Below are 21,500 nucleotides of genomic sequence, written 5' to 3'. Positions count from 1 at the left end.
TTACATATGTACAGTCACTGGACATGTTCCTAGAGGTGGATGATGAAGCTCTTTGTCTTGGAAACTGCTGAGCCAGTGGCTTGTGTCCTTAGTCTTTGTTGGTGCCTCATGGCACCAACACCACCTACTGGCCATATGGTATAGGGTCTCATATGTTACAGGGTACCATATGGTACAGGGTACCATACAGTACAGGATACCATATGGTGCAGGGTAGCATATTGTACAGGGTACCATATGGTGCAGGGTACCATATGGTGCAGGGTACCATATGGTACAGGGTACCATACAATACAGGGCACCATATGGTACAGATACAGGGATCCCTATGAAAATAAGTCACCCTGACTTTTTTGGGTTATCCTAGGATTTTATACATATGCTGCTATGTATGATGATCTCTGTAACTGTATTTGTGTACACCTGAATAAACTTACTCAAGTGCATATGGTGTCGTAAGTAAGTTTGTTTAGGTATACACAAATAAAGTTACGTAGATTATCATACATAGCAGAATATGTTTGGAGAACCTAGGATAACCCAAAAAAGTCAGACTTATTTCCATTAGGGTCCCTGTAAAATATGGTGCAATGTACCATATGGTACCATTGTACATATATTACCATTGTATATGGCACCATTGCACCATATGTCTTAGACTAAAAGCTGGGAAGAGTAGAGTCAGAATTTGCATGGGGAGTGAGAGCTTCCTTGCTCCCAGGCATGGTGAACAAAGCTACTTTGCCGGCGTTCTCGCAATGCCATGCAGGCGTCCAAATTTTTTGTATAGTGGGCACACTGACCACACAGACCATTCACTTAGATGTAGGCCTACCAACCTTCTTGAGCTAAATTTGAGGCCACTAGAATTTTGGCGTAGTTTTGTGGTTTGGACCCACAACTCAAAGTCGTAGAACTATGGCACGGACCCTGAAAGGGTTAAATACTGTACACTGTAAAGGTATACTTCTATCAGAATATTACTAATAAATTTGTACAACTACATGCATTTCAATTCTTTGTTGTGCTACTATCTTCATTATTTTTCTTACGTAATATGGTACAGTAGGGCCCCACTTATATGGCAGGTTAGGTTCCAGGCTACTGCCGTAAAGTAGAAATCGCTGTAAAGTGGAACACCCTTTTTCTACTTATAAATGGATAGAAATACTAGATAACGAGTTTACACTAACATATATTAAATTAGCAGTACAACTAAGCATTAAAAACAATAAAAAAGTAAAGTACACATATAGTACATACACTCGTTACTTACCTTAAAATATTTGTAGTCTTAATCTAGGGTGAGATGAGTAGTATTTATTGTAAGAAATCAAGTGTGGTATGTATGGTAGCCAGCCGGGCTACCATACCAGGCCAACTTGCCCACACATAAAATTCTATGACATTTAAGCGTCCTAGAGCGATAAAATGCATATACACAGTTCACTCATTTCTTACCTTAAAATATTTGTAGTCTTAATGTAGGGTCAGAGGTGAGTAAACGAGATAAAACGAATAAATGAGAGAGAGAGAATGAGAGAGAGAGAGAATGAGAGAGAGAATGAGAGAATGAGAGAGAGAGAGAGAATGAGAGAGAGAGAGAATGAGAGAGAGAGAGAATGAGAGAGAGAGAGAATGAGAGAGAGAGAGAATGAGAGAGAGAGAGAATGAGAGAGAGAGAGAATGAGGGAGAGAGAGAATGAGGGAGAGAGAGAATGAGAGAGAGAGAGAATGAGAGAGAGAGAGAATGAGAGAGAGAGAGAATGAGAGAGAGAGAGAATGAGAGAGAGAGAGAATGAGAGAGAGAGAGAATGAGAGAGAGAGAATGAGAGAGAGAGAATGAGAGAGAGAGAATGAGAGAGAGAGAATGAGAGAGAGAGAGAGAGAGAGAGAGAGAGAGAGAATGAGAGAGAGAGAGAGAGAGAATGAGAGAGAGAGAGAGAGAATGAGAGAGTGAGTGAGTGAGAGTGAGTGAGTGAGTGAGCGAGTACATGAGAGAGGACACTCGCGGAGTTATGTAAACAAACCAGGCGTACGTGAGTTTTGTAAATAAACCAGGCGAACACATCTGCTTTGTGTACAAGTTGTCTCTACATTGATACAGTAGAATAAATAAAAAGGAACACTCCCATTCTCATGTAACACCATCATTAGAAGAAATGACGCTCTGATGTTGGACTAGAGAAACCGTTATTCTTGCCGTCACTCTTACAAGTTGTCTGGCTACCACATCTCATATTTGTTTATTTATTCTACTGTTGGGTGAATTTATCATCTTTATATGTTATGTATCATGTTTATTATATAATTTTGAAAAAATATCATAGATGGATTAATGAAAATGTGTATATTAACGTAATATATGACATTTAATGAGACTCGGTGATTATTATTGAGTATTATTATTCTTTCTTTTCTTTCAACATACCGGCCGCATCCCACCGAGGCAGGGTGGCCCAAAAGGAAAAACGAAAGTTTCTCCTTTTACATTTAGTAATATATACAGGAGAAGGGGGTTACTAGCCCCTTGCTCCCGGCATTTTAGTCGCCTCTTACAACACACATGGCTTACGGAGGAAGAATTCTGTTCCACTTCCCCATGGAGGTAAGAGGAAATAAACAGGAACAAGAACTAGAAAGAAAATAGAAGAAAACCCAGAGGGGTGTGTGTATCTATGCTTGTACATGTATGTGTAGTGTGACCTAAGTGTAAGTAGAAGTAGCAAGATGTACCTGAAATCTTGCATGCTTATGAGACAGAAAAAGGGACACCAGAAATCCTACCATCATGTAAAACAATTACAGGCTTTCGTTTTACATTCACTTGGCAGGACGGTAGTACCTCCCTGGGCGGTTGCTGTCTACCAACCTACTACCTATAAGTATGTATTATTATTATCATTACTAATATGGCATCTCGAGACATAAAACACTCTGATTTTAATGTGTACCTGCATGCCAGCAAAGTGTGTAAGTTTATTTAGGTACAGGTATACATAAGTATAATTATCAGAGTACAGTATATTTAAAATATGAAATAGCTTTTAAAAACACTTGAAATTTTGGAGTTTCCAGACATAATGGAGAGACATAGTGCTTATGGAGCTCATAGAGAATGTAAACAAACCAGGTGGGGCACGGTGACCGTATTAGAAAGTCAGGTGGGGGGAGCCGTATAGAGAGTTTTGGTCATAATTTGAAATGACCGTATTAGCGGAATGCTGAAAGCGGTGCCCTACTGTACATAAGAGTTAACATGCTATTTGGTTAATTTTAGGCTTTATTTTTGTGGAATTATTGCATAGAATATTTAAGTTCCTGAAAATTTAATCTTAAAGGGATATATGTATTGCATTGTAATGTCACCAGTATTGAAAGACTAACTTGTTGTGGAAGGCAATCTTTTCAACCTCGATGTTGTTATGGAAGAAAGTTAGTGTATGTAATGGCTGTTTAGTTACATATCAACCATAGGTACAGTACATGTGACTACTTTAGATAGTATAATCACTGCCAGTTTAGGCTAATAAAGGGATGTTTTGATAGACTGCAATTTAACCCTTTGACTGTTTTGGTCGTATATATACATCTTACGAGGTACTGTTTCATGTATATATACTCATAAATTCTAGCAGCTTCAAATCAAGCAGGAGAAAGCTGGTAGGCCCACATGTGAGAGAATAGGTCTGTGTGGTCAGTGTGCACCATATAAAAAAAATCCTGGAGCATGCAGTGCATAATGAGAAAAAAAAACTCCGACCGTTTTTTTTTTTAATTAAAATGCCGACTTTGTGGTCTATTTTCATATAGTATTTATGGTTCTATTCTCGTTTTCTTGGTCTCATTTGATAGAATGGAAAACATATTATAGAAATAGAGGTGATTTTGATTAGTTTTACTATAAAAAGGACCTGGAAATGGAGCTCAAAGTAGGGAAAATGTTTGATTTTTGCCAATGTTCAAAAGTAAACAAATGATGTCATTGTCCAATAAATGTCAAACTAGCCATTCTGATATGCAGTCATGAATGGGTTGACATTATTTGTATAATTATTACAATATTGCAGTAGTCTGCATAACAGTAAATCTTCTGACTCAAGAAATCGTAATGACACGATTGCAAACAAACCATACCCCCGGCCGGGATTAAACCCGCGGTCATAGAGTCTCAAAACTCCAGCCCGTCGCGTTAACCACTAGACCAGCTAGCCACAATAAGATTCATCCCGTGGCTAACGCGACAGGCTGGAGTTTTGAGACTCTATGACCGCGGGTTCAATCCCGGCCGGGGGTATGGTTAGTAAATCTTCTATTTTTTGTTTGAATAAAAATTCAAAATAGAAAGCAAGAGTAATATCAGAGAGGCCTGGATACGTGACTGATGAACAAAGAAAATGTTATTTTAGAGCCAGGAATGTCTGCATTGTTCATTCTGGACCTTATTTTGAAATTGTCATATTTTTTAATTTTCGTGAAATTGGCCAAATTGCAAATTTCTGACCATGTTATTGGGTAGTTGAAATCGGTAAATGGGCAGTTTCTTGTACTCACTTGATAGAAAAAAATGGAGTTCTAAAGAAATAGCTATGAGTTTGGTTGATTGGAACAATGGAATTAGCTGAAAATAGGGCTCAAAGTGGGCGAAATCGCTGATTTGTGAATATCGCCGAGGTCGCTAACTTCGCGAGAGCATAATTCCATCAGTTTTCCATCAAATTTCGATTTTTTTTTGGTGTCATTACAATCGGGCAAAGATTCTCTATCATTTCATAAGAATTTTTTTTTTTTTTTTTTTTTTTAAATTTTGTGACGCCAGGAGACACCTCAGGATTGGGGGTTGCGACAGTCAAGGGATTAATAAGCTTCTACACATTTGCCACACTAGTACAGTATTATGACAGCAAATATTATACAGTATGTTATGCAAACAGAGGCCAACTGCAAATTACATGTCATATTCTCCCAGGGCAGTGCAGTGATAACTATAATAATTACCCATAAGAAATTTAGTATAAAAAAAATTAGTTTTGGTTAAAACTTTCTAAACTATTTACCATATTACAGATAGACTACAGTGGAACCTCGGTTTTCGTGTTTAATTCATTCCAGAAAGTCTGATGACAACCGAGTTCAACGGAAACTGAAGCAATGTTTCCCATAAGAAATAATGTAAATCCAGTTAATCCCGTTGCAGACACCCAAAAGTATTAACAAAAAACACATTTTATAGAGAATAACTATAGTTTTAAATAGAGAAAACAATGAGAAATAAATATAAAGAACTAATGAAATGGATAAATGAACATTTAACATAACTTTTACCTTTATTGAAGACTCTTGTTAGCGTATGGAAGATGGTGAGGAGGGGAGAGGGAGGTGAGGTTATTGTTTGGAAGGGGAATGCCCTTCCAGGGTTACTTCCATTCTTTTTGCCTAAAATGGGACAAGGCGTTGTCATTGAACATGTTGCAAACATGGCTTGCAACTGCTTTGCTAGGGTGATATTTCTCCACAAAACTTTGCAACTCACTCCACTTTGCACACATGTCTTTAATCACTGAAGAAGGCACACACTCCCCTCTCTCTTCCTCCTCCCCTGAAGCAATTTCCTCAGCTGCGATCTGTTGCTGTTCCAGATGGTGTTGCAGCTCTTCGGTGGTTAGCTCTTCCCTATGGTTGTCCATCAACTCTTCCACATCCTGGCCATGAACTTTCCCAAAGCCACAATAGATTCCACAACAGATGTAGGATTGTCAGAGTCAGCCTCAAACCCTTCAAAATCCTTCTCTTGGACACATTCTGGTCACAGTTTCTCGCCTTCTTTATGAAAGGGCTGGCACTCGAAACTTTCTTTGGCTCCATGGTGGCTTATTTAGCATTTGCACTCAATAACCAAGCACAAAAAACAATGGATTATTACGAAATGTTTCGTATGAAAGCGCAGGGTAATGTTCACTCGACGAGAAACAAAGCTGGACTGACTCGGAACGTGTGCGTGGGATGCTTTGTGTGGGCATGGGTAGGTGGACACGTTCAGTACGGTGGACAAAAACTGAGGTGATGCACGAAAATTGGGACAAAATTTTGACTGAGTTGGCTTTTCATGATTGAGTTGGCTTTTGCGCAGTGGTGACGTGTACTTAGCTCTGTGAAGACCTGTTTGCGCGCTCTCTACGAATTGAAGCAAGATGCCCTCCATCGAGCAACTTTACCAACAGCTTAAGGAAGAATTGACGATGCTACAATTAAAACTATATTTGAAGATGTGTACGTATGTATGGCGCCAGTTTCCACTGTTTTGTTCATTGCACTTATTAATCACTCTTATGTTTTCTGATATCCACGTAACTCATTTTGGCGTGTGATTTCCAATCATGTCTTCTTGTTCATTTTACTTTTATTAAGAGCTTTTTATCTTTCCTATTTATGCTCCTCAGAATTTTGTATGTTGCGACATCCCCTCATGGTCATCATTCTTCCAGTAATTGAAATTGCTATTCTGCTTTATCTGTGACCGGTTTTAAGAGCTCTTTTACCCCTCACCGCCCGGCCTGAGGCTAGGCTTCTCTGTTGATCTGGTCAACCAGGCTGTTTGTGATAGCAGCACGTAGGCCCACATAGCCATTGCAACCTGGCTGTTCCAGCATCTGCAGAGGGTGACTGTCCAGCTTTTCCTTGAAAACTTCCATCTTCGTTCCGGCAATATTTCTGATATCTGCTGGTAGTATGCTGAAGAGTTTTGAGCCACTGATGTTGATGTAGTGTTCTCTAATTGCACCCATGGTCCTTCTACTCTTTACTGAGTTTATTCTTTCGTTCTTTCCAAATAGAACATTCTCCTCAGTTCAGGCATCAGTCTGAATGCTTCCCTTAGGACTCTTTGGAATTTCTTGAAGCCATTCATATTTGCAAGCTTACCTTATTGCACTAATGTTGTTCTGTTTACATATACCTCGGGAGAAAGGTTTGGAGTACATTTTTATACTACAAAAAGAAATAAAATTTGTTTGTATTGTCTGATTTATCTTTTCTTTCTGTCATCTCCAGTCTCTCGACCATACTGCTTTTGGCTTTCTTTTCCGTCTCGAAAATACTTAACCATGGGTAAATCTCCATGACTTATTCGATCATTCCTGAAGACCCCCAAATTTTTAGGAGTGGTGGTGTGGAGTGGTGGATGGCAAGGGGGGGGGTCTCAGACGTAGTTGCAAGAGGTTAGAGGAGAGAACAAGAAAGATGAGAATGTGTTGTCACGCTCACATACACACTGGCCTTGAAAATGCTTCTGTTTTTGTTGTCATGGCAAGACTGCGTGTATGATTGTGCGTGTGTGTGTGTGATTGTGTATGCATGTGATTGATTGCGTGTGTGTGTTCTTACATATTTGTGATTGCAAGGGTCGAGTCTCAACTCCTGGTTCCTACTCTGATGGCCGCTATTAGTTTCTCCTGGCTATGTGAGCCAGGATTCTTATGGCACCTCACTAGTGACCCTGACCTAGGGTAACACTGACCCAGGGTAACATTGACTCAGGATAACACTGATCCTGTAGCATTTGTGAAGTTACAGGAAGAGTTGACAAGAAGACGTTGAAAACCACGTAAGCCAATTAACGTTGTAAAACCTAGATATGTTGAGCGCTTTACCGGAGGAATCTTTCAGAATGTTACACTGCATAATAATCTACCATCTCATAATAATCTACTGTCTCATAATAATACACTTTGACTCATAATAATTTACTGTGGTACACCAGCGTCCCTGTGGTGCACCAGCGTCCGTGTGGTGCACCAGTGTCCCTGTGGTGCACCAGCATCCGTGTGGTGCACCAGTGTCCCTGTGGTGCACCAGCGTCCGTGTGGTGCACCAGCGTCCGTGTGGCGCACCGGTGTTCATACAATAACTCTAGGAAAACTTCACCAGGAACCCCAGCCCAATAATAAGCGAATCTACGTTTTGTTGCTTTCACCACAACACGCAACTCCATCCTGGGAGCAGGTAGGATCTGGGAGTGACAAGGACTCCAACAGTATAAACTGGTGGTCAGTTCTTTTTTAGTTTAATCTCTTTATTATGCACCCCATACCCATCCTTCGAGTGGTAGTCAAAAGATTACTGAGGTACATAATGGGTCCAGGGACTTAGGTACTTAGCTCTGTGAAGACCTGTTTGTGCGCTCTCTACGAATTGTTGCCCTCCATCGAGCAACTTTACCAACAGCTTAGGGAAGAATTGAGGATGGCGAAGATGGAGATTCGGCGACTGACCGAGGAAAACAAGAAGATTCGTAGTAGTCCTCCTGTTTTGAGTCCTCAGGTCAAGAAGGGAAACTGGTCACTGGCTGGACAGCAGGGAACGAAGTTGACGATCAAGAAGACGAATGGAAAGGTAGAAACGATGAAGAAAGAGACTGCCATGGAAACTGTTGTGGAAACATCTAATCACATTCTCAGTGCTACCCGACGAATGTGAGTCGACTACTGGGAATGTCACGACGAACGACACCAAGAAAGGTAAGAATATTGTTGTTGTTTTGGATAGCCAAGTTAGGTATATGGATAGGGCGTTCTGCTTGAAGGACAGGAGTAGGAGACAGAGAGTTTGCTTTCCTGGGGCTGGGATGGAGGATATTGTTAGCCGTCTGGATGACATCATGAGAGGTAATGGGAGCAATCCTATTATCTGTCTCAGTGCTGGAGGCAACGATGTTGGCAGACGTAGGAGTGAAGACCTGATTAGCAGGTATAGGTCAGCAACAGAAATAATTAGGAGTAAGGGTGGGAACCCTGTCATATGTGGTATTTTGCCAAGGAGAGGAGTTGGAAATGAATGGTTGTCCAGGGCAATTGGTGTCAATTGCTGGCTGGACAAATACTGTAAGGAAAATGCGGTAACATTCATTGACAACTGGGACCTCTTCTATGGCAGAAATGACATGTATGCCAGGGATGGGGTTCACTTATCTAGGTCTGGGGTGGTAGCACTGGCAACTGCAGTGGAGGGAGCAGTTAGGACTTCAAACTAGGAATAGTTAGTGGTATGGGTTTTGGCAGGAAAACAGTGAAGTCCCAGTGTAGTAATATTACGAGTTCTAGGGGAACTAGTAATAAGCAGAACGAGGTAGATATTGAAAAGCCAGGGACTTTGGGTGATAAGGACAGTAATAGGTTTAGTAGAAAAACAGAAATGAGCAGGAAGGGTAAAGAGAAAGGAGAGTCTTTCAATGTTTATTATGCTAATTGCCGTAGTGCTAGGAATAAGATGGACGAGTTGAGATTAGTTGCTAGTGCAGGTAACATTGATGTATTTGCCTTAACTGAGACGTGGTTTAATTCAAAAAGTCGGGACATGCCTGCGGAATGTCATATTCAGGGTTTTAAATTGTTCCAAGTAGATAGAAGTATCGGGAAGGGGGGTGGGGTGGCATTGTATGTCTGAGATCGCTTGAACTGTTGCATAAAAATGGGTATTAAGTCTGAAGTAACACATACAGAGTCTGTTTGGATAGAATTTTCAGAGGGGCATGAAAAACTGATTTTAGGAGTGATATACCGTCCCCCAAACTTAGATAGGGACCAAGGGAGACTACTATGGGAGGAAATTGTTAAGGCCACAAGGCACGATAATGTAGTAATTCTAGGAGACTTTAACTTTAGTCATATTGATTGGAATTTCTTGACTGGGAATTTAGAATCATACGACTTCTTAGAAGTAGTTCAGGATTGTTTTTTGAAGCAGTTTGTGACAGAACCTACAAGGGGAAATAACCTGCTTGACTTAGTTATGGCAAACAATGAATCTCTTGTTAATAATTTAGAAATTTCAGAGGAACTGGGTGCTAGCAACCACAAATCAATTACATTTAGCATTGAATGGAAGTACGATAGTAGCGATAACTCAGTAACAGTCCCAGATTTTCGCTTAGCAGATTACGATGGGCTTAGAGAACACTTATTTGTTGACTGGGGCAATGAAGAGAGCTATCAATATGACAGTTTTATGAACACTATACATGCTGGTCAAAGAACGTTTATCCCATATAAAGAAATTAGATCAAATAGAAATGACCCAAAATGGATGAATAATAGGCTCAAATATCTACTAGGGCATAAGAAAGGAATTTATAGGCGTATCAAAAGAGGTGAGAGTCATCTTATGAATCAGTATATTGACATTAAGAGGGACATTAAAAAGGGGATAAGAAAAGCTAAAAGGGACTATGAAATTAAAGTTGCTAGGGATTCTAAAACTAACCCAAAAAGTTTTTTCCAGGTCTATAGAACAAAAGTTAGAGATAAGATAGGTCCCCTTAAAAATAACTTTGGGCACCTTACTGACAAAGAGAATGAAATGTGCTCGATTTTAAATAATTATTTTCTCTCAGTTTTTACACAGGAAGACACTAACAATATTCCAGTAATTAATTTTTATAGTGGGCTATAAGAAGATAAATTATGTAACATCACAGTCACTAGTGAAATGGTTGTGAAGCAGATAGACAGACTAAAGCAAAATAAGTCACCGGGTCCTGATGAGGTTTTTTCAAGGGTTCTTAAGGAATGCAAAATGGAACTCTGTGAACCATTAACTAATATTTTTAATTTATCTCTTCAAACAGGTGTAGTGTCTGATATGTGGAAGATGGCTAATGTAATTCCTATTTTTAAAACAGGGGACAAGTCGTAACCGTCAAATTACCGCCCAATAAGCCTGACCTCAATTGTAGGCAAATTACTAGAGTCAATTATAGCTGAGATTATAAGAAGCCATCTCGATAAGCATAGCTTGATTAATGATACTCAGCATGGATTCACAAGAGGCCGGTCTTGTCTAACTAATTTATTAACTTTCTTCAGTAAAGCTTTTGAGGCTGTTGACCACGATAAAGAATTTGATATTATTTACTTAGATTTTAGTAAGGCTTTTGATAGAGTTCCACACCATAGACTGTTAAAGAAAGTGGCAGCTCATGGCATTGGGGGAAAAGTGCTCTCGTGGATCGAGTCATGGCTCACTGACAGGAAGCAGAGAGTGTCCATAAATGGGGTTAAATCCGAGTGGGGATCTGTAACAAGTGGCGTTCCACAGGGATCAGTCTTGGGCCCGTTGTTGTTTATAATATATATCAATGATCTTGATGAGGGAATTACTAGTGATATGAGCAAATTCGCCGATGACACAAAGATAGGTAGGATAATTGATTCAAACGTAGATGTTATGGAACTTCAGGAGGATTTACACAAGCTCTATTCTTGGTCAGAAAAGTGGCAGATGCAGTTCAATGTAGATAAATGCAAGGTTCTGAAGCTTGGGAGTGCCCATAACCCTAGTACTTATAAGTTAAGTGATGTAGAACTTAGCCACACAGATTGCGAAAAGGACTTGGGGGTTATGGTGAGCAGCAACCTTAAACCAAGACAGCAATGCCTAAGCGTATGTAATAAGGCAAATAGATTACTGGGATTTATATCAAGAAGTGTAAGCAACAGAAGTCCAGAGGTCATACTGCAGCTTTATACATCATTAGTAAGGCCTCACCTAGATTATGCAGCTCAGTTCTGGTCTCCATATTACAGAATGGACATAAATTCGTTAGAAAACATTCAGCGTAGGATGACTAAAATAATACATAGCATTAGAAATCTTCCTTATGAAGAAAGATTGAAGACTCTTAAGTTACATTCACTTGTTAGACGAAGAATGAGGGGAGACCTGATCGAAGTGTATAAGTGGAAGATAGGTATTAATAAAGGGGATATTAATAAGGTCTTGAGGATGTCTCTCCAAGAGAGAACCCGCAGTAATGGATTTAAATTAGATAAGTTTAGATTTAGAAAGGACATAGGAAAGTATTGGTTTGGAAATAGGGTAGTTGATGAGTGGAACAGTCTACCTAGTTGGGTTATTGAGGCTGGGACTTTGGGTAGTTTCAAATTTAGGTTGGATAAGTACATGAGTTGGAGGGGTTGGATTTTAGTGGGACTTTCACATCAGAGCTTATTTCTTGGGTGGCATTGAAAATTGGGTTGGGCAAATGTTTTGTTAGTGGGATGAATTGTAAAGGACCTGCCTAGTATGGGCCAACAGGCCTCCTGCAGTGTTCCTCCTTTCTTATGTTCTTATGAAAAAAGTCATCAAAAAACGAATTTGACGAAAACCGGGGCAAACGAAAACTGAGGTTCCACTGTAATTATATTTTGTAATGCACAGCATATCATTTATTAATATGTCACTAATATGTTGATTAAGACATAGCTCACACTATATGAAGAGGGTAATGAATAGATAATTATCCATTAATTACATTGATATATCAAATGAGTGAATAGTGGCAGTTATAAAATTGTTATATGTATAAAGTTCAATATTCATTATGATAAAATAATGTTAACATGTTTTCCAGGGATTGAATAGCTAAAATATAGAATAAAAAATAAGATGTAAGATAACAGACAAAAAAAATTATGACCTATGGTTGAGGGAGGTCACTGATTGTATTCACATGTACGATGCCTTTTTTAGTTTGTGGGGTGGGTGGCCTAATTATTATTATTAACATTACTAGTAATAGTAGTACGTATATTAAAGGGATGCATTAAACCTTTATGGGTCATACAGGGCTTGTGTGAACTCAAACTCTTGGCTTCCTTAATTTTCAACTGGCTGACATGAATTAGCCCTTATGTGCAGGAGAGATGGTGCATATCTGTATCACTACATACTACAAATGTACAATATTATAGAATTTATTTAAAGATGGCTGTACTCCTTCAAGAAGTGCTCCATATATTAATACACTGAATTATTGAGGAATGTCCATATTTCACTATGGTATACAGTGGACCCCCGCATAATGATTACCTCCGAATGCAACCAATTATGTAAGTGTATTTATGTAAGTGCGTTTGCACGTGTATGTTTGGGGGTCTGAAATGGACTAATCTACTTCACAATATTTCTTATGGGAACAAATTCGGTCAGTACTGGCACCTGAACATACTTCTGGAGTGAAAAAATATCGTTAACCGGGGGTCCACTGTACATGGTAAATATATATATATACTAGCTGCTGTAGAACAAGTGCTGAACTTTAAAGTTTTAACATTTATATTTACTGTAGTTTCTCACAAATAATATTGAATCTTCTCTGTCCATGCAGCTGTTATCAGGATGGAGCCATTGCATTATTTTATGGGTAAGAACATCTTTTGCATATTAGTGTGATACTGCATAAAATAATTGGGTTGAACTCAGGGTATGTTGGATAAAATGCACCATCTAGTACATCACTCAATGATAAATTATTGTTTCCAAGCTACATTATTACATTTTGCTATTTAGGCCAGTTACAATTGGTCATATGATGCTTGAAAAGCTTGTAGAATGCACATCATTTCAGGCAGAAGTAAAATAGTTTTTCTTGCAGTGTTCTGGAGAAGTATAAATTGATATATTAGTAATGTAGTTTGTATAAATGCATATTTTTAAGTTTAATTAAATTCATCAGGCATGGTGTAAATCTCCACAATAAACTGTGAAATAACTGGTATTTCACCTGGTAGGAATTATTGTGTAATTATTTTTCTGTACAGTAATTTTAAATCTTCAGTTTATGACACTGAGGTCACCTTAGTAAATTTTGTGCATCACCTACAGAAGTGGTGGTGATGGGAGTTGGTGGGGATGGATCCAGAGCACAAGAGACAAGGTAAGTCTTGGCAATTGATGATTGTGGGGATTAATTAATTTCTACTCATCAGTTAAATCTAATATTATTCAGAAATTGTAAAAGTTATGGTATATGTTGTCTAACGTGTATTTAGGTCTAATGACTGAACCCAGAATTCAATATCAAAATCAAATAGAATTTTAGTAATGTTTGTTTTTTCAAAACTCATGTGTGATAAACATTGATTGGTAACTTGCAATTCCTTTTGTAACTTATGACTAAGATTATCATTATATAACATTATCATGTTATTCCTTAACATTTTTCTTGCAGGTGATATCACAGTCTACAGAAGTTTTGGAGTTTGTAAAAAAAGACATTGATGAGTTTACCAAAGTGGTGACAGAAGAGGCATCATCAGTGGTTTCTTCAACAGCTAACACACTGAAGGAAAAACTTGGGGTGATTATTCAAATAAACTTTTTTTGGAATTTTTACTGAGGCCTCTAACCACAATTTCAACCACAGTATTCTTAAAAATTATAAGTTTCATGCCAAATTGCCTTCTTCGTACCTCCAGCATCTCTCTTATTCTTCTTGGATTCCACGAGTAATATCCAGAGACAAAGCAAGGTTATGATATGAATCGATATAGAGACTAATAACCACACCAAAACAGTGGCCTAGCCCAAGGGGTGGAGGGATGCCCCATATTGGCAATGTGTACCACTAATTCTGCCCCGGCATACCTTAATGGTAATATCATGCTACTATTGCAAATGAAAAAATAAATTTAATAATCAGACTATTGAAACATAAGCTATGTTCCCTTGACTTGTATGGGTTGAGTATATCATCAAATGTAATGTTCTTTTCTATGGCCAAGTGCAAGAAGCTAAACATGTAAAAAACTGCACATCTTTGACATATTAAAACTAAATTATCACTAATATGAAATTTTTAATTTATCTCAAAGAAATAGTAAGTCCATGTTGCTTTTCCCAGTACTTGCAATTTGCAAATCATTATCTTTTGAAATGAGAGAGAATGGATAATCTAATTAATTTAATTTACTAGGCAAATGGTACTACAGTATTTACACCAAAGTGTTTTGTTAAAAAACAAATTAATTTGAAGCCAAACTTACAGCTGTTTGCATGGTGTGTCCTGTAGCTCGGTTGATGACAAACTTAGCTCACACACTGATCCCCAGTACGGGTGGAAACATTGGGGTGTGTTTCCTTAAGACACCTGCTGTCCCTGTTCACTTAGCAATAAGTGGGTACCTTGGTGTTAACCGACTGGTGTGGGTTGCATCCTCGGGACAAAATTAACCTAATTGTTCAAAATGCTCTGCATAACCAGGGACTTTCTATATATGTAGTATGTCATTGATGTCAGCTAGGTCTTATAAGTTGTATCATGTACTATTATTATTAATATTATGATAATGAAGTCCAGAATTCACACACACAGTATATCAAGGTCAGCATAAAAGAATTGTAAATCGTGGAGAATAAAATTTTTAAAAGATGTGGGTATTAAAAAATTATAGGAAGAAAATACTTCCAGATAAATTGTATTTAGCAGTCTCCCCTCAAGGGAGGTTCTTTGATGCCAGTGGGGGAAGCTCATGATCCAAGGGATTGGGCCTGCTCTCCCAATCCCCTAGGTGCTGTATGCCCCTATGGATTTAGTGTCCCCAATGAATGTAATAATATTTAACAAGCTCTAAGGGATTAATAGTTTAGAGCTTTCATTATTCTGACATTTTAGAAAAGTGTAGGAGGTTGTGTTTATTAACCCTTTCAGGGTTTCCAACATACTAGTACGCAAAATTTTAGCGCCTTCAAATCTAGCGAGAGAAAGCTGGTAGGCCTACATATGAAAGAATGGGTCTATGTGGTCAGTGTGCACAGTATAAAAAAATCCTGCAGCACACAGTGCATAATGAGAAAAAAAAAAAACGACTGTTTTTGGTTTAACCCCTAAACGGTCCAAACGTATATATACGTTCTCTCGCGTAGCGCCCCAAACGTATATATACGTTTTCTTTGTCATTCATTCAACATTGCCACGATAAGCCTGAGTCGCCTAGACATGAGAAAATGGGTGTGCACACTCACTGTGCCCCATATTAAAATACTGTAATTGGGGACACCTGGGTACCATATGCTCTTTTTTCCTATTAAAAAAAAACTATTTTTTTTTTCTCAAAAAAGTTGGGGCACTACGCGAGTGAACGTATATATACGTTTGGACCATTTAAGGGTTAAAACAGCGACTTTGCAGTGTATTTTCGTATGGTATTTATTTTTGTATTTTAGTTTTCCTGGTCTCATTTTATAGAATGGAAGACATATTACAGAAATTGAGATGATTTTGATTGGTTTCACAATGAAAAGTACCTTGAAATTGAACTCAAAGTAGCAGAAATGTTCGATTTTTGCCAACGTTCATAAGTAAACAAATTATGCCACGCGTCCAACTAGTGAGTCTAATATTCTTTCACAAGTGCCCTGATATTATTTATACCATTTCTACACTAATGCAGTGGTCTGCATAACAGTAAATCTTCTCTTTTTGGTGAGAATAAAAATTCAAAGTGGAAAGCAAAAGAAATATAAGAGGGGCCTGGGGACGTGACTAATGAACAGAGAAAATGTTATTTTAGTGTCAGGAATGTCTGTCTTGTTTATTCTGGACCCTATTTGGAAATTGGCATCTTTTGAAATTTGTGTGAAATTGTCAAAATTGCCACTTTCTGACCACTTAATTGGATAGTTGAAATAGTTAAATGGGTGGTTTCTTGTACTCATTTGATAGAAAAAATGGAGTTCTAAAGAAATAGTTATGATTTTTGTCGACTAGTACACTGGAATTGGCCGAAAATAGGGTTCAAAGTGGGCGAAATCGCCGATGTGTAAACATAGTCGACACCGCTAACTTCGCAAGAGCATAATTCCGTAAGTTTTCCATCAAATTTCATACTTTTGGTGTCATTATGATCAGGAAAAGATTCTCTATCATTTCATAAGAAAATTATTTTTTTTTTTTCCAAAAAAATTTTTGACCCTGAGAACAAGTTTAGGAGAGGGCCTCTCGACCCTGGAAGGGTTAATAGCCCCTTTAGTATATAAATGTTGATAAGCTGGTAGAAGGCATTTTTTTTTGCTGCACTGAGAAATATCATGATGTATTTTTCAGCTGGATGAAGATGATAGCACTGCTAACCATATGAAAAAAAGTGTAAGTGGCTTCCTCAACCATGTTGCAGAAGTCTTTACGCCACCACCAGATGATGCAGACCAAGAGGCCATTGTGATTCGTAATCAACAACCTGTTATATTAACTAGGCTACAGGTTAGTGTTGATGCTCTTGCTATTTTTAATGGGAGTACTTTATAGTACCCTTAACAGGTAAATCTTACAGATGTCTACTTTCATTCAGTATGCCATACACTTATTACTTTTTTGTGGGACATCTGAACTGTCATATCTGTGTGCCTCTGGCAAGGCAGTGATAGTGTGAATGATGGTGAAAGCATTTCTTCTTTAACCCATAGACGGTCCAAGCAGATCTACATTCACATGTTTAGTGCTCCGAAAGTAGATCTATGTTTTTTTTACATATTTTCAAATATAACAAAAAAAACAAGTAGATCAAAGTTTTTTTACACATTTTCAAATGTAAAAAAAAAAAGAACAACTACTGTTTTACATATTCTTTCAAATGTTGAAAAAACGTATATACAGTATACGTTTGGACCGTTTACAGGTTAAGTCACCCTGCCTTGGTGGGAGACAGCCAGCATGTTAAAAAAAAAAAATTCTTTTCAATTTAGGTGGCATGGTTTGAGGCCAGGGTTGGGGAGGAGGGGAGGAGTTTGATGATCCCTGGAATCATTAACAGATATTAAAAAATAGTGTTCCCTTGTCAATCTTTGTATGTACGTATTTTTTTTTTTTTAACGCTGGCTGGCTCCCACTGAGATAGGGTGACCCGAAAAGGAAGAAGCACTTTCGCCATCACTCTATCACTGTCATGCCATACTACAGTTCAGATGTCCCTCCAAACTGCAAATATCCCCACCCACTCCTTTAAGAGTGCAGGCACTGTGCTTCCCACTTCCAGGACTTAAATCTGGCTAACTGGTTTCCCTGAATCCCTTCATAAATGTTACCATGCTCACATTCCAACAGCACATCAAGTCATAAAATCCTCCACTCACTCCTCTCTAACATGTTCACACACACCTACTGGATGTCTAAGCCCCTTGCATGCAAAATCTCCTTTATGTATTTTTTTTTTTCCAATATGCTGGCCATCTCCCACTGAGGCAGGGCGACTCAAAAAAGAAACACTTTCACTATGATTTAACACTTTCACCATCATTCACACATAATCACTGTTTTTGCAGAGAACGTATTCTATATAATATTTTTTTTTTTTCAACAAGTCGGCCGTCTCCCACCGAGGCAGAAATGTATAATAAGGAAAGCTTTTTGTTTTATAACAAAAATTTATTGGTTTTTAAGTCTTGATAGCTTTCCTGTTGTTCACAGGCAGCCATTTATGCAATATCACAAGATCCAGCTACTTTCCTGACTGATCCTGAAGGAGATGAATCACAGTATGAGGCCTGGTTATCTTCATTTGACTTGGAATCTCAACAGCCAGAGCTTTCCGACCTACTTGTTAACAATCAACCTCTTAGACATAATTATACCTCACTAGTCCCATCCCAGGTAAGCGTACAAAGAGAATATAAATATTATACTGTTTTTATCCCAATATTGTGTGCAATCTTTAGAATGTTTTTAAAGGTTATTGTGAGTGGGCTGCTTAACAAGTTGCCTGTTTGTGAGAAGTTATTAGTAGGACACTGTACCCTACTCCTCCTGGAAATGGGAAACCAATATTCATCATGGTGGTAGTATGAAGGTAGAGAAAATTTGGGAAACCATAGGAGTTTCAGGAAGGAGGAGGAGGTTGGAGGCAGTGGTAATGCCATGTCTGAGGGCAATGTGCATTGTGAATATTATGCAGAGAATTTGTAGTTTGGAGATTAGGAGGAGGTGTGAGGGTTATTACAAGTATTATCCAGAGAGCTGAGGAGGTTTTCACATTAGAGAGGATTAAGCAATATAGGATGATTTGGTGGGTGTATAAATCTGTAGTGGCAGGAAGGACGGGGGTAGAAGTTTTCCTACGTAAGGTTAGAAGAGGGGTAAAGAATTTTTTGTATGTGAGGGGCTTGGACATCAAACGTGCATGTGTGATTGTGTTAGATAGGAGTGAGTGGAGGCAAGTGGTATTTGATGATGTACTGTTAGAGTGTGAGCAAGGTAACATTCACAAAAGGATTGAGGAGAACCAGTTAGCTTGACTGGAGCTCTGGAGGTAGGAAATACAGTGCCTTCACTCTGAAAGAGGAGTGAGGATATTGCAGTTTGGAGGGGTATCTGAGCTGTAATGTTAGTGTGCCTGCCTTGGTGTCCCTGCCTTGGTGGGAGACAGCCAATATGTTAAGAAAAAAAGTCAGGGTCACTGAAGTCATACATGATATTGTATGCAGCATTCTGTGTAGCCATTGTAACTTTTTTACAGGGGGGGGTGATTAATGTTATGTATGGCTTCCATGATGCAACTTTGTCAGAAGTCTCTCATTGTAGGTTTCTCTGGACAGTCTATTAGTCCAGTGATTTTGGATGTTATTCTTCATTTATAATATCCTTCAAATGTGGCTTTTAGTATTTTAATTCATTAGCCTAATCAACTGTTGTATTTTTGAGTAGAAAATTGATCTTCACATGTTGTGAATGATCACCTAAATGAACATAATAGCCTGGAAAATTATCTAGTAAAAAAACATGCCTTAAAAATATTTTCCCCTGACATAGTATTACAATAGCTAGGCAAAAATGCTTCGGAGCCCATTCTTTAAGCAAACTCTTAGTTATATAAGTTTTCTTATTTGTGCACCATTTAGTATTATGAGTAGGCTGTTTTTGATATTTTTTGATAGCCCTGGGAAATTTCGGAATGGTACATTAAAGGGCTTATATTTAAAATCTCAGCTGCATTTACACCCATAAGAATGGTAAAGCATTCCATAGCAGACTATCCCAGAAACACTTCTGAGTAGTGGACATGAAATTTATTTCTGGCATTGTCTTGCAAAACATCAGTAACCACCTTTAGTTAAATCCTGATTATCTTATTGAAACTTGATGCCACTTCATTATCAATGCTCACAGCTTAGCCACTTCAATGTTACAAATTTGCTCATGCATCTCAAATCCATGGAAATACCTATGATTATTATTGAATGGTGTCTGTTCTCTTTGCCTTGACTTTTTAAAATCCTCATGCAACATCCACACCTTTGCCATAATTATTTATGTCAATGGGATATATCATCGGTTTTGTTTTGTTCCTTGATTTAGGAGACAGTTATGAAATAGTGTTGATATTGCAGCATCTGTAGGTGTTACAGATTGTGCATGAGGCATAATTTTATGTCTTTTTTGAATGGATTGTACCTATCGAGGATTTCATGACTTGAAAACATCTTTTTCTAGTCTTAAACCAACATACAGGCTAACTTATAATTTGGTCTTTATAGCAGTATTGTAGTTTTCGTCTTGACTTTTGGGGCAGTGTATGTGTGTGTGTGTGTGCCCTACTACTGCACATTTGAAACTCATCTAGGATGCTATTGGACACAGTAATTTTAATTGTAGTCAAAATTCTAATCACATGTGATGTGTGAATTGAGTAATACAGGTTTGTATTCACAGCACCAGCTCAGTGACATAAACCTTCAAGTTTACAGACTAGGGAGATACATCTCATGTCACTTCTCTTTTTTTGCATGATCCTCAGTAGCCATGGGTAGCTCATGGCTTGGTGGGGCAAGCTCTTGCTTTACACGCTGAGGGTCCAGGTTCATTTCCCGGAAAGGGCAGAAACATTGGGCGTGTTTCCTTACACCTGTTGTCAATGTTAACTCATCAGTAAAATGGGTACCTGGATGTTAGTTGACTGGTGTGGGTTGCATCCTGGGACAAAATAGACCTAACTTGCCTGAAATGGTCTGCATAACAAGGGGCTTTCTATATAGCAGTGTGTCATTGATGTCAGCTAGGCCTATATACCTTGTACATGTACTTGTAAGAAATAGACATTATTATATGTGCTATGCATCACCGAGCCAGAAAATTTTGAGAGTAAAGACATAAGCATCTTGTTCAACACAGGTTGGGCCTATTTAAAGAGGGTTAACATTAAATAGGACTATTCAGCAGGGCTTACCTCTCCCAAACTCTCTACTCCTGGGAACTCTTCTGTCCTCTGCCTTTCCTACATTTCTGTTCTTTCTAATCTCAACAACTCTATCTGTTCCTTAGACATCAAGCTTACTTTCCGCCAGACTAACACTCTTCGCACTAATCTTGTTCATACCTCTCCTCTCTCTACTGATGCTCCTGGTGTCTACTCTATTTCTTGTTCCTCCTGTCCTCTTCAATACTTTGGAGACACTAGCCGATCTCTCTCTGACAGACTTGGGGAGCACAAAAGTAGTGTTAGGCTTGCCGACAGTAACAATGCTCTTTTCTGTCACGTCAGAGATCACAGCCATTTTAATGACTGATCTTCTGCTAAAACTGTCTTCCCTACCCCCAGTCGCCGTCTGGTTGAATCCTCCCTAATACAAAACTTTCCTTGTATGAATCTTAGTCCTGGCTTTGTCCTTGTAGATGCCTTCCTTTCCCACTGCATTATAAAATGCTCCAAACTTCAGAACACCTGTGACCTAACCTG

General features: G+C 38.5%; 1 protein-coding gene across 7 annotated transcripts in view; it reads left to right on the top strand.

Annotated features, from left to right (window-relative positions):
* The window catches only part of LOC128688320 (BSD domain-containing protein 1-like), a 59,179-nt gene that overhangs the window by 5,280 nt on the left and 32,399 nt on the right, over positions 1-21,500 (top strand). For 4 of the 7 annotated variants that reach the window (XM_070086645.1, XM_070086650.1, XM_070086646.1 and 1 more), the window contains exons 1-6: positions 2,716-2,885; positions 13,163-13,198; positions 13,660-13,711; positions 14,006-14,134; positions 16,880-17,035; positions 18,239-18,421. In XM_070086645.1, the coding sequence (XP_069942746.1) occupies positions 2,731-2,885; positions 13,163-13,198; positions 13,660-13,711; positions 14,006-14,134; positions 16,880-17,035; positions 18,239-18,421 (711 nt within the window). In that variant the 5' untranslated portion in view covers positions 2,716-2,730. Of the gene's footprint in view, positions 1-2,715; positions 2,886-13,162; positions 13,199-13,659; positions 13,712-14,005; positions 14,135-16,879; positions 17,036-18,238; positions 18,422-21,500 lie in introns of those variants that run through there. The other 3 variants (XM_070086648.1, XM_070086647.1, XM_070086649.1) reach the window with 3 other exon arrangements.

This window comes from Cherax quadricarinatus, chromosome 19 (genome assembly GCF_038502225.1).
Source record: "Cherax quadricarinatus isolate ZL_2023a chromosome 19, ASM3850222v1, whole genome shotgun sequence".
Lineage (NCBI taxonomy): Eukaryota > Metazoa > Arthropoda > Malacostraca > Decapoda > Parastacidae > Cherax > Cherax quadricarinatus.
This window is presented reverse-complemented; position numbering and strand designations above follow the sequence as displayed.